At 24.7% G+C, this 15,234-nt stretch overlaps 1 protein-coding gene across 1 annotated transcript in view; it reads right to left on the bottom strand.

Moving 5' to 3' along the window:
* Positions 1-685: 685 nt before the first annotated feature.
* Positions 686-15,234, bottom strand: part of LOC129605148 (uncharacterized) — a 47,954-nt gene continuing 33,405 nt past the window's right edge. Inside the window, exons 2-3 of the mRNA XM_055514727.1 lie at positions 4,588-4,667; positions 686-1,438 (exon numbers count right to left, since the gene is read on the bottom strand). Coding sequence (XP_055370702.1) covers positions 686-1,438; positions 4,588-4,667 — 833 coding nt within the window. The remainder of the gene's footprint in view (positions 1,439-4,587; positions 4,668-15,234) is intronic.

Raw genomic sequence — 15,234 nt, 5'->3', positions numbered from 1 at the left:
CATTTGCCGTTATTGTTCATTTCTTTTTTTTGGAAGCATTTACGTTTATAGTTTTTATTCATTGTTATTTTCGGTCGGAAATTGTTTATTTTTCTTTATTTCTTACTTGCTTCCGTCTACGTAATTGTTATTACATAGGTATCTATATGCTGGAAATGATGGTCAGTTTAAAAAAAAAAAAACATGAATGTCCCTGGAACAATTGTTTTGTACTTTTTCAAAATAAAAAAATATAAGCAAATTTTTCGTAAAGTTCCTTTAAACTGTTATAAATTTGTTGAAAAATATTTGAATTTTGTAATCCAAATTTAAAATGTTCTTGTTATTAAAGCGAAAACAATCTTTTAACTGGATTAAGGGAATGGAGTCACAGAGAACGTTCAATATCAATGAAATACAAATACTTTGAATTATTTTGGAAATTATTTAATATGCGCATATTTAATTTTTAATATTTAAATGCTTAAAGTAAAATGTATTATAATATAATGCAAAATTATTAAATAGTTTGTTTTAACTTAAATTTTAAAATGACAATAAATCTAATTGCTACAGATACCTATATCTATATTATAATGACAAAACATTTTTATAATTTTAATACTCTAATATAGAGAATTAAATTTAAAATGATTCTTTTTTCTTGATTTGAAATGAAAACAAAAATGAGGAAAACTTTTTAATTCTACCATCCCTTTTGGCCTGTAATTGGAGCCCATCCACCATTTCCACTACCACTACTATGAATAGTATTACTATAACTTCCACTACTGATTGCATTACTGTATGCACCGGGAACACCAGCAACACCACCCGCACCACCACCGCCACCGTATGACGAGCTTTCAATAATTTTGTATACTGTAACTGGTGCATTTGAACCAGCACTATGTGTTGAACCAGTATAACCACCAGCATAAGAACCACCATGGGAGCCAACATATTCATGAATAACTCTAATAACTGTAACATCATCATTTGAAATTCCTCCACTTAATCCACCTTGAATTTCTTTAAAACCACCTCCAAATCCACCAGTTGGATCACCATAAATATTAACAATAGTACCATGTCCATCACCAGAAATACCAGCTCCACCTGCTGCACTATAACCACCACCACTAATAGCTCCGCCTGTACCATGTCCAGATCCACCAGCAATACCACCACTTTTAGGTATACGTTTTCGTAAAGTTCCACGTTCAATAACTTTACCTGGACCTAATTGATCTATAATGCTTATGTAATTATCTTCGGCACCACCACCAATTCCACCTAAACCTTTTCCACTACCAATTCCGGGACCGCTACCTAGTCCACTGCCACCCAATAGACCACCACCAGCACTTCCCAAGAGACTATTTAAACCAGCACCACCTAAAAGTCTACCAAATGTAGCAGTGGAAACCCCAATAAATGGGATAAGATAAATTAAAATCTGTAAGAAAAGGAAAAATTTAGATTATAATAGGAATTTAAAGTTAGTATTGTAGAGTAAGTGAGAATTTAACGAAAAATTTCAGATTGAGTTTAAGAAGGCATAGGGGCATTAGTATAAAACTTTGCGTTACGTATATGTGAATATCAATTTAAGCCCTTGAAATCACTTAATCTGAATTAACATTATGGCTTACTGTTTATGGTAAAATACATTTTATATTTTATTTTAATCAGGGGTACGATTAATTAGAGCTTTTTCTAGTTCTATAAAAGCAATTATCTTATTAATTAATGCATATTTTCAGGATATATTTTAGGTTTTGTTCACAAATATCTGCAACTTTGATTTTTAAAAAAAAAATATTACTTTTCGTTAACAAGCTTAACGACAAAAGAATTCAAAAGGTCGAAATTATTCATAGTTGAAATATTCCAATAATTTTCAAAGTGTTGACGTTATGAATTCTAAAATCTTATTATAGAATTGCATGGTTTAGTCTCATTCTTCTTAAATTTTTGTTTTTCTATTCATTCACATATAATCTCACTTTCGTTAAATTTTCGTTATATAACACAAAAAAAGTCCTTTTATAGTTATGTAATTTACAAACTTGACACAAATTATAATTTTTTTTAATTTCTTTTTTTTTTGTACCTTCATTTTCACTTTCTTTCAAAAAATGTTGAGAAAAAATAAAAAAAAAATTGACGAAACGAAAACCAAGCAAATACGATAAAATTAAATTTTAGATAAAAAAAAATATTAATATTAGTTAAAAAAAAATCTACACAATTTAAAGATCCAATAAAAACTGATAACCAATTCAATCGAAAGTATCTTTTTATACCAGAAATGCTTTCCTCTACAAATTTGGTATTTTTTTTTTTTTCAAAGACGAAGAAATTTAAAGTTTTTTTCTCATATAACGGTTAATAATATCGTTATGTCATTTCTTTTCTGTATTGTTTGTCTTATGTTTTTCTTATTATTATTTTGTTGATTTTAGATAATTCGTCGAATAAATGTATCTTTACAATTAAGATATTTCAAAGACATTCATTTTTTTGGCTTTTGTTTTTTTTTTTGTTGTTTTTTGTTAATCTTGTATATTATTATTAATAATATATTATAAAGAGAGAAAAAAAAACTGAAGAAGTTTAAATTTAACAAATGTTAAACTCAAAGTGGACTTTATTGGAGTTATTGAATTGATGTAGTAAAAATACTCTATAGAGAGTTGAACATACATAAAAATATCTTGTTAGTTGAAGAATCACACTTACATAAAATACAAAATTAGCAATTGATGGCTAGATTTCATAGCTGATCTTAATCTAAAATGTGTTTCTCCTTACATTGAAATTTTGAAAGGGTTAACTGTCAAACGAACGCTCACCGAGCATTCATTTTTTGACATCTATTATCGGTATGCAGTCAAAAAAAAATAGTTATTTATTCGGATTTCATTAACTAGATCATTACCCTCCCGGAAAACGCACGGTTAACCATAAATGCAGTTCAGAACTTTAGTAAAGCCGCATTGTAGTGAATGGTTTTTGTCTGCAGACATGGGTGATGTAGATCTAGTGAATACACGGTTCAATATAAAAAAGACTCCGCGTTCTTTAAGATGTAACCATGGATACATAAAAAATTGGCAATGACTTCATTTCGGAAAGTGAAAACTAAATTTACAACTATAAATCACAAAAATTACATTCTAAATTCAAGGTAAACGGTAACACTTATTTTGGCGCTTTTTTCAATTTTGCATTTTTTTTTTTGTTTGTTTTTATTATTATAGAAGTGGAAAAGGAAAGGAAATTTTTTGAAAAATTTTCAATTGCTACTTCAATTTTATTATAAATTTTACGAACTTACACTTGATTCAATGGCTATGCATCAAGGTAAGTTACATGTGTTAGAAAATAAATTATGTTAGTAGAAAAAGAAGAAGAAATTCAATGTTTACGATGATGATTGAGCGCTTTTTCTTCAAGATTATGTAGCAAATATACATAATATGTATATATATAATTTATAGAGTGTACATACACACGTGTGTGAAGAGAATATTGTATTGTATAGATGAGATATTTATTGACCTAAAGGGCATCATTATCAAAATTTAAAACGATACACGAGTAAAATTTAATATATATGTAATAGATATATAAAATATATTTGTAAATATATCAAAATTATTGTAATGATAACGTTTGTTTTTGGTTTTTTTGTATTTTTTAAATTTATATCTTTAATAGTTGTAATAGTTTTGAATTCGAATATTGTCTGAAATGAAATAGTATGTGTAATAATAACATGGGAGTTTGTATGTAAGTAGTGTTACTAATAAAATATTATGTGCTAGTGAAACTAATAAGACTTACAATATTCGCAGGTTTACAACTCTACAAGACAGCACCCAAACGGTCTTCTCCTAAATTATATAGTGTAAATTTTTCAGTTTTATCTTTTCAATTTGGGGACTAGAAAAATGGTTTTGTAATTTTCAAATATCTTATTTTTCTAATGATTTTTTTAAAATTGTTGACATCCGTCAGAGCATCGGCATAGAACTGTCATAGTTTCTCTTTGTCGCATTTTGTCATTTGCTAATTGTTTTAATTATGCCAAAGTCTTGTCATCCTCCAAAATAACTTTCTGTACTATTCTGTGTTAAGTCTTGTTGATTTATGGGTAATTGTTTTTTTTGCGTAATATTTGATGCGAAATTGCAGTTCCGCCTAATAACAAGCATAGTCATCACATTCTTTTTGTTTGCATCAAAGTATTCATTTGCAAATGTTCACAATTTCATGATGGAACTGTGTTCAGAAGAATTTGTACACCTATCCGGGACATAAACATATGAATATCTGAATGTTGTTTATGATAACTTGGCACGAGTTAAAAATTTTATTTTTTGTTTCGGCTAAAAACGCATTCTATTCAATTCGTATCTTTCGTTTCTTCATTTATAGTAATAATTATAGAATCGCTCTAGGCAATTGAATTTAATAAAATCATCCATCATTGTACCATTTATTAAATTCAGAATTCGTTTTTATTTTTGCTGCTTATCATTCGATACAAAGTTTTTATTGTTGTTTAAGTTTTTGCTAAACTCATTTAAATTTAAGAACATCCAATTCGGCTTGCATATCACCATCTAAAGTAGCTTGTATCCATCTTATACCACCTAAAATATCTGCTTGTATGTCATCTAAGGTAGAACAATGTCATGTAATTCAGTTCTTTTGGACGAACATCGTAATCTCTTGCAGGGTGTGTTTATAATTTTTTTTATTTTTATTTTTAAAAATTGCGTTGCCTGTTAAATTAGGGAGAATAGAGAGAGAGTCTTGGCAAACATAGGAAATAATGCGTGCAATACTCTCTATTTCTCTCTCTCGCTGTCGATACTTTGATTGGTCATAAAGCATAACTTTGAATTTCATTATGATTTTGCGAAAAACTTTTTTTAACAAATTTTTCAACATTAACATTAAAACTTTGTAATAAATAATTTATAATAATTATATTAAAATTAATGAAGTTTTGATCTTCATTTTTCGACAAAAATTAAGAAAATTTTTATTTCTTCTCTTTCTTTCAATTACGTCATCATTTTATATTTCCTAAACCAAGATATTTTAATAAAAATAAAAGAAACTGATAACTAAATTATAAAAGCATAACAATTCAAATTATTTTTTATTATTGCAATTTCATTCAAATCACCTACAACATATGGGCAGTTCAATATTTTTCTATGGGTACACAAAACTCCAATATACACATACACATTTATATTATATATGTATATGATGTTCCCATTTGAAAAGAAAGAAATTAAATTACGATTTTTCGCTGTTTGATAACATCGAAGAGGAGAAAATTTTTATTTGAAAATTTAAAGTTGAAATGGTGTAATTTGCTGCTGTTATTAGGGATGCTAGTGGTGCTTCTTCTTTATGGATGTACTAAACGTTTTGTTAATGAATTTTTAATCTGTCAATATTTGATAAATTTGTATTGTACGGTTGTAATGCAAAAACGTGCAATAAAAATTTAAAAATTAATTTTTTTTTTCTAATTATACAATTGAACATTTACATATGTATGTACAAAAACAAGTATTTGCAGTATGATACAATTAAAATGTTAAAACTATTAATCATTATTTCTATAGTTAATATTGTAATTCTTATATGTATTTTATAATTTCGTATAAATTTATAATGAAAAATTTGTAAAAAATATTTATTTTCGATATTGAAGATAATCAGCGGGGGCAAAACTGTATATAGCGAATATTTTTTTTTAAAAGAAAATAATGAAATTTGTAAAACTATTACAGAGAACCAATTGGATATTCAAAGGTTATTAGGTATCTGCTCGAAGATTTATTTGTATGAAATATCACTGTAAGAGAGTATTTAAAATTAAGTAAGAAACAAAGATTTTAAAATGGTATTCCATCATTTGGATTTTTAATTTAAGATCAATATTCTGTTAACTACCTAAGAGTTATTAGAAATATTATTTTTAAATACATTCATTCAAACACTTTTATGTTGGAAGAAGTTTTAAGCCTATTTACTTGTACTTTATACATTTTTAATCATATATTTCAATCATTCATTGCAGCATCATGAACTTCAATCAATATTATAAGAGGATTACGTTACTTTGGTGGCCTATATAGTTATAAACTGATAATTCATTTACACTGTTTCATTTCTCAACAGATGAATTGCGTTACTAATTGCCAAAATTTTCAATATGTAGATACAATAAACGTGGATAAATCAACTATGATTCCCAATTAATACTTCAATTTCATATTTTCATATTTGCTTGTTATATGCTGATTTTAAGCTGCTTCATAGAAAATAACTGTGCAAATCTAAGAGCTATATAGAAATTTTGTGTTTCTGACGATTAGGACTTTGAAATATAAAGAAGAAGACCACAACAATCAATATACGATTACAAACAATTTCAATAAAAAATAAAACCCAAAAAACCAATAATAATTGACTTCAAAGCAACTTTTTCTAATTTTTGGGTATATTTTTGCCACCTTTTGGTTGTTTTATTGGTTTTGTTTTTGTTATTTTTTATTTATTTTTAATGTTACACCTTCTTATATTTTCATTGTTATTATTATTGTTTTGTTGGTGTTCTCAAAAAATTAATAATAGCTTTAAAAAAAAATTATTATGAAAATTACCAAATTGAAGATTTATTATTTCATGTTTTTTTGTAATTTCGAATTATTATGTATAGGTAAAATCAATATGATGAATTAATGATTGAATTATTATTATTATTGGCTATTCGTAATGATTTCGAACACAATATTCAATATAAATTTCTTTATTTTCTATATTGCATTACCTATGTGTATATACGGTATATAATAGTGTTATGATGACATTAATAGTTAAGAGTAATGATGGACTTAAGATTATTAGATAATCTGATTGCGGGAGAGCCTATTTTTCAAAATAAAAGGTAAAATTAGAAAAAAATAATTAAAAAATTTTTATTATGAAATTTTCGAAAAATTTTATTATTTAATATTTTTGTTGTAAGGTTGTACAGTTAAATAATGATGGTATGTTAAAGTGTTATTTATCAAAATGAAAATTATATATTGTACGTTATGCCATATATATATATATGTATGTTATAATAGGTGTGAATCTTAGCTTGCTCGTATAATATAGAAGCGTGTATTATACATTATTACCTATAAAATTTATAAATTTAATAAATGATTTTAAAATTAATGATTATAAAATTAAGATTTAATTAATTATTATATTTTTTTTTAAAATTAATCACCCAAAAATCACGATTTAAGGTAAAATATGACGTAAAAATGAAGTCTACATTATAAATGTAATATTGACGTGTTGGACTTTACACTTATTATGTCTCATCAAATTTGTCTGGTGAAAGAATGTTGACTTTCTATATTAATATATGGGTCGACTATATCGAAACTATAGGATGTTACTGTTACTGATAAATGTAGACTTTGACCTGTTCTATTTTGTTCAGGGTATTTTTACGATAATATTTATAAAATCAATTTTCTAAATATTTTTCGTAAAAAAATATATTAAACAATATTATTAATTTTAAGATTTGCGATAGATTGACAAATTACAATTTTAAATTCATGTGATTCCAAAATCTAAATAGATTATAACTAATTTAGATATTCATAAGAAAGTCCTTTTTCTGATGTTTCCAAATTATATTTAATAATGTGGCTGTTTTACACGGGCACGGAGTTATACTTAAAATTTTTAGATTGACTTTAAGCCACTGTAACTTTGAATCTGTTGAACTGTGAACATGATCTTCATACAAAAGTTTTGTCTACTCATAAGGGCTTATACAATGGTATATAGAAGTGCATTTGGATTGGAGACACCCTGTATATGTAAAATTTAAATCAAATTTAATAATTATAAAACGTTTCGATACTACCGTAGTAAAATATATTTACGATAGAAAAATGCTGTCTTTATTTAAAATTAATTAAATACTAGGTTATCTTCGGACCGCAGCTGTAACCAAAGTTTTATTTTTAATATTATGTCACTTATTAATTTGTATTTTACGGCAGATTAGTCATACCACACGCCTAGTTAATCAAATGTAACGAAAATGTAGTTCAACTTTATCATTATGAAATCACGTTGGAACCCTATATGATGAGTTTGCCTGCTCATGAAATTTTTTTCATCAGTCTTATACCGTTATAATACCAAATTCTTTTTAATTCTTAATAATTATAAAAGACCTAAAATATTGAAGCAATTCAATAAGGGAAATTCTCAAAGTTCAATATAACATAAAAGAACCGATTATATAAATTTATTAAACTCTTTTTTTATACCACACACATACTCTAGAAACACCCACATTGTACAAATAAATTTAAAATCGAGAAAAAAAATGAATTATCTGCCATTATAATGTCATGAAATTTTCTTATCTTCAAAATATTATGAAAATTTATTGATTTTAATTTTTTTATAATATTTTTTATGAAAAATTTATTAAATATAAAATTACGAGTATTATTATTTTTTCATTATCTCATTATTTTGAATTTTTATAATTTTTGATATAAAAATTAACATTTATTTGACATTAATGTGAAAATATTAAATGTGTATGTAATTATTGTTAAAATTTTATATCTCCAACTCATATATTAATAAAAGATGAAAATAATGTCAGAGCACGTAAAATTAATAAAAAAAAATTAAATAAAAATTTACTAATTTAATAATAATGATTGCCAACAACCTAATGAGCCCTACTGTAATTTTAATCGAAAAAAAGAAATTCATTGTTTAAAATGTTTAATCAATAATCAAAAAACCGGAATTAATACCGCCTTTTTAATTCACAAAAAAGAAAAATTTAAACTGGTTTTTCTTTATTTTTGTAACTAATATTTAATAAATTATAAGTATAATATTTATTTTATGCTTTTGTTCCAGTAAAATAGATTAAAAAGTATAGCATTAATAACAATCAATAGCGAGTGGTCGGTTTTAGAGCATAAAACGGGGAATAATAAACGTAGATATTCAACTATTATATTCATTATTTATAAACATGAAAAATGTGAGATAACAAAAGATTTTTATTACTTCAAAAGCAAATATAATACACACTTCATGCACATGGACACTTCTGTCGGACAATAGCACTTGTATAGTTGTAGGTTTATTGTAAAGTTGGGTATTAGTTTAGTTGCACAGTAAATTTTTATTAGTCGATTTATTGAACCGGGTAAGTATAGGTAGCTATAGATTATAATTTTTCTTGTCTTTATAACATTTTCATTACTCTTTTGGATTTTTATCATAAATAATAAATAAATTTACAATCAATATGAGAAACTTTGTAATTATAATGCGGCTTTTGTGTAATTTATGATTGGTTATTTAAATATAATACTTTACAATAAGTAGGTGCACTAAGAATATAAAAGATTGTTGCGAATAAACTATTAATTTTCCATTGTAATAATGTTGATTCCATTGATTTTAAAAAAAGAAAATGAGGTCACACCCCATAAATATTGCAAAGAAAATTCAATAGTAATACATTTTTCCTATAAAATGTGAGTTTATATAGAAGTTCTAGGAGTTTAAATTGTTTGTATTTCCTATATTAGAAAATAACCATCATATTATTCAATAACTTTCATAAAAGCCATTTACTCTCATGACTCATTCATAATTTTGCATTTATTTGCAAAGCATTGGAGCCCTTTTAATTAGAAAAGTATAATTATAAAATAAATCAATAATTAAATTAACTGTTATATAAAGACTGTTATATAATTAAATGAACTGTTGTGTTGATTAAATGAATAACTGTTATATTTAAACTGTTATATAACTGTTATATTTATTATAAAATTTTAATTATACCATAACTGAAATATTTTTTGTCATGACGGTCCATTTTGAAAAATTTAGGTATAATAATTTAAATATTTATTGAAATTTTGAAAAAAATCTGACACCGTATAACATAATTTTATTCCTTTAAAGAGTTAAAGAGATTTCCAAAAGCACGTTTACTAACTGTCATACTTATATAAAATGCATGCGTGTGTAACTAGAATACTTATAAAATATCAATTAGAAATATAAAACCTAAAACAGGTATTTTTAATTACTTTTCAGGTAATCAATAATAATAATCCATAAAATCCAAAATATAAATACATACATATGTACATATGCATATACGTATAAATCAAATGCTATGATTATCATCTGAGTTACACGCTTCTTCTCATCCAATAATAATAATAATAATATTTTGTTTATAGTTTTTATCTCTAGCTGAATTACAATAAAGTAAAAGAGAGGAAAAAAAAATAAAAATAAAAAAAAAAACTTTTGAGATTTATAATAGAAAAATTTTCATTCATTTGAGGCGATTAAATTGACTTTTATTGGTTTGAGTATCGTACTTATGTTAAAATAATATACATATGTACATACACATCCGTATGAAAACGGTATTGTTATTACGTCATTATGAACTTACTCAATATATTTTGTGTTTTATGGTCACGCATTTAAAAGTTCTTCTATAATAACAATTATACGTACATATTTTGATTTATTATAATGTTTATGTGTATGTAACAGAGACGAGTAAAATTTCAGAGCACAAAACATGTTTTCTTACAGATTATTACTTCAAACATAATTTTTTATTGTATGTACGTAGGTACTTGAATATAGTATTAGGTTTACTGTTATGTCATCAACGTGGATAGTTGATATACATTACTTAAAATAATATACATTATGTCTATACTGTCTCTGATAATATTAATTATATGAGAGAATAAACAGTCTATGATTGAGTTTAATTGAGTTCGTGAAGTCTGAACAGCAATAGTTCTGTTTTTTAATTTGTTTTCTTTCCATATTGAAATTTTTTATCATTGCTAGTTCCGAAAATTTGAGAGGGAAGTAAACAATGTTTTTCTTTTTTTCAATATTTAAATTTTTTTTTTAGGTTTGTGGGGGTTTTCTCTAATATTATGTTTTCCATTTTTAGTAAATTTGACATTTTTATTTTTATTTTTTGTTATAAATTTTTTTTTATTTTTTTGTTTTGTGTCAAAAACACAATGTGGACTCTTTCATATAGCACTTTAATATTGGAAACTCTTATTAATGAATTTATTTTTGTTTTGAATCTATTCAAAATAGATATGTACATATGTATGTATGTAAGTTAATAGTATTGTATGAGCCATTGAAAATAAATAAAGAGCGTTAGTGTAAAAAATAAATTTTGATATGATTAATTTGAAATTTCTATATGACAATATAGTAAATTCGAAATATTATATTATATTTCAGTGGCTCTTAATGTGTGTTTCTTGATTAGCAAATTATTATATAAGAATGGGATATAGACGTCAACCGACTTGTTGCGATTATTTCTATATTCGTGAATTTTCGGTTTACCAACATCATAGAGTAGAAGTCAGAACCTAAAAGTTCACAATTAATTATTGAATTTTATTAAATACAATAAATTAAAGTTAATTGTAATGATTTACGTTATATTTACTCCAATATTTACGATAAGCAATAGGAAAGATTTTATATAGAAATTCGAAATTAAATTCTTTATGATTAATATTAACAATTCATAGGTGATAAAATAAGACGCCATGGCTCAAACTTGAAATCTTATTACTTTCGCGTCATATTATGTAGTAGCACTGTTTTTAAATTCAATTAAATTTCAGCAAGAATACCTTAAACACTACATTAGAGTGTTGTTGTACCGATTTATTCATAAGTTTTAGTAAAATTTCTGAATTGAATCCAAAAATCTTATTGCTATTATTTAATTTGAAATTTTGTATAATATGCGAACAAAATTTCTAATTACCGGACACCATTTAATAAACAGTTTACGAAACACTGATTTTCAATGTCTTTTTTATAGACCAAATTTTGAAAAGCATCAAAATTTTTTTTTGTTTTGCCTTAAACGTATTCATATAATTGATTTCTCGCATATATTAATGATTTTTGACAACAAATTTGAATGAATTATGTTGAGATGGTTATAGACTCCACCACAAAACATAACCAATATTTTTGATATATACGCATAGTAAAAGTTAACACCATCTTTGTACAATCATTCAAACGTAAATGTTATTATAATTTATTAATTTATTTTTTATTTTTTTTGCTGTGTCATAGTATCTTATATCTATTTTTATTTATTTTTTTTATTTATTGATTTCATTTAGAAAAAAAACAAAATATTCATTAATTTTATGCAAAATTTAACAAAAAATGCTGACTGGTCTTTAAAATTTATTCAAATGACTTTTTATGTAATAAAAAAAAAAAACCAATTTTTTTTTCATGGTGATACTTTTAGTGATGGAGCATTTTGTCACCATGTGGTATAAATATATTAATTTGTACTATTGTATGAATTTTTGAAAATTTATTTGGATTTAAAAGAGATATGAGGATTTTAATTGAAAATTTGAAGTGATGTTGTTGTGATATCCCAAGAGGTTCTAATTGTAGAATTAAACAGTTTCGTTTTATAAAAGGCTTAAATGAATGTTTTGAGAATTTCTAAAATTTATAATGAAGTAAATTTGTAATGTTAACTGTAATGTCAATTACTATTTTCTTCATATTTCTTATACAAATTCTAACAATTTTTGCAAAATTTCAAGCTATAAGAATAAGATTGTTGTGAATGTTTACGATTCCATGTATGAGTAAAAATTATATAAGCAAACTTCATTAAAGAGTAGAACCAGAAAAGAACTGTTAACTTCACGGAATCTCTGTTCATACTCAAGTGCTTACTTATACGGAAAATACTGATGTATAAGCTCAAAAAAAAAATATACAAATGTTCCGCTCGTTTAAATGATTGCTCGCTTAGGTGATTCGTTAGGTGACTCACTTAATACAAAAGTCTTCAATAATTTCTTTTTAAAAATAGAATTTTGTGAATGAATCTTACTCATACACGAATCCATTCGTAATAATAAAAATCTTATTCTTGTCGCCTAGAACTATGCAAAATTTCAGTATGAACAAAAACGGGCTTTTTCTTAAATTTTTAGCGATTTTTCTACAAAAACTGAAATTCATTGTCCAACCTATTCAAAATAATATTGAATACACAATGCCCCATTCTTATAAATTTCAAAATTAATAAATAGTTATAAAACTATTTTTCTACTACATTTATTATCGATAAAATAAAATTTCACCAAACATAAAAATATTTAAATAATAAAAAGCAAAAAAAAAAATATGTTTTTTTTAAAAAAAAAAAAATTAAAAATAAAAAAATGCAAAACCAAAATATTTATAAGTGTCGCAGAACATAACGAAATTTTGATATTTTTAATGGCCGGCGTTATGAATGTGACAAATACCGGAGAAATTTTTCATTTCCGCTTTTTTTTTTTGTTTTGTTGAAATTTTGCTGAATTTTAAATTTTTATTATTTTTATTTCATATTTTTATATTTGAATTATAATCATTATTTGTTTTTAAAAAATAAAATATTCATAATCGAGCTATGTGATTTTTATTTTAAAGAAACTTTTCTAATAATTTTGGAATTCGAGTTATGCCTATGCGTATGAGGTGATTGTCATAAATATCGAATAGATGTCAAGGGTGCTATTGTTATGCGAATTTATCTAATGATCATAATGCGTAAACTTGTTATAAGATTACAATTTTATAATGAAATGTGTTGTATGGCATAATGGTGATGATGGGAGCCTTAATATTTTTAAATTTAATTTTTTTGCATCTTAATAGAGTAAATTCGAATATCTTACGCTGGAATTTGAGTTTTGAATGGAATTTATGATTTTGCTATTTTTAATATCCGTTTCAAATATGTGGTTATGAAATCGTTTTAAAATCGATAAATTAGCCATAAAATTTATATCCTATTAAAAAGTCATAAATCACAAGGAAAATTTTTTTTTTTAAAGCTTCAAATATCATAAAATATTAGCCACGATTTAGAAATTTTGGGGTTTTATTACCAATTTTATTATATACGCGGAGTGCTTACAAAGATTTAACAATAGTTTTAAATTAAGTAAGTTTTAAAAATTTAATTTTAAAATTTTTAGATTTCATGAGTGGCTGTTTTTCTGTAATTCACTCAATTGCTTTAATTTTAAGAATAAAATTTAAATTTAAAAGTAGCATTCCTATTTCTCTTGATGCTTAGATTAAAATCTCATTTTATTAAAAATTTATATTGTTTTTAAAATTTGTAAAAGGTAGGGTAATTTACCTCTAGGCTTTAATTTTGATAATTATTTTATGTTAATTGGAAATTTGCCTAAGAATAAAATTTTCCCATTCACTTACCACTGCACACATTATGACGAAAGATTTTATCAGAGACATTGTTCTAAATTATTCGTATAGAAAAAGTTTACCATATAATCTGGGTAAAATTAAATTATATTTCGTAATTGTGGAGTTAAACTTCTCACATGACCTATTATTACAATTTTTTTTTTAAATATTTTTCCATTTATCTTTGTAGATTCAAATAATAAATAAATTTATAATTATAAAGTAATAAGGTAACTTGCTAAATTAAACGTAATACCGGCGTTTAATTTAATAAAATGTTCTTGGAAAATAGTTACATTTGCCTCGTTCTTGTTTTTTTTATACATGCCATAGCCTAATTAACAAACTTCCTGTTTTTTATAATTTCAGTAAATTTCTTTTCTATGTTATTTTATTTTCTCAAAGGGTACTTTTTAAAAATAAATTTTATTTAGATTATAAGGTCAAAATCTAAAATGTAGCAATACTTTGATGTTTTAAAATGAAAGAAATAGATTTTTATATTTTTTTCATAGGATGTTCCGGTTTTTTTTTTGATTACAATTAAACTTTTACAGCAGATAATCACAAAGATAAGGAGGAGAGTTTGAAAATTGTGAAGATATTTTTCGTCTATTTTTTTATTTCATTATTGTAAGCAGCTTTGTAAATTTATGATCGCTATACTTACTCTCTCTCTCTCCATAGTATAAGTTTATAGTAATAAAATATTGGGAATAAAATGTACTCCGTAGTTCATATATTACTCTCAGTTCTTTAGAATGGCACTCAAATAAACAAAATGAAAGTCAAGTCCATATCCAAGTAATTTACAATGTAAAATATTTTGCGCTC

Source organism: Condylostylus longicornis, unplaced genomic scaffold, assembly GCF_029603195.1.
Source record: "Condylostylus longicornis isolate FDR11 unplaced genomic scaffold, ASM2960319v2 ptg000013l, whole genome shotgun sequence".
Classification (NCBI taxonomy): domain Eukaryota; kingdom Metazoa; phylum Arthropoda; class Insecta; order Diptera; family Dolichopodidae; genus Condylostylus; species Condylostylus longicornis.
This window is presented reverse-complemented; position numbering and strand designations above follow the sequence as displayed.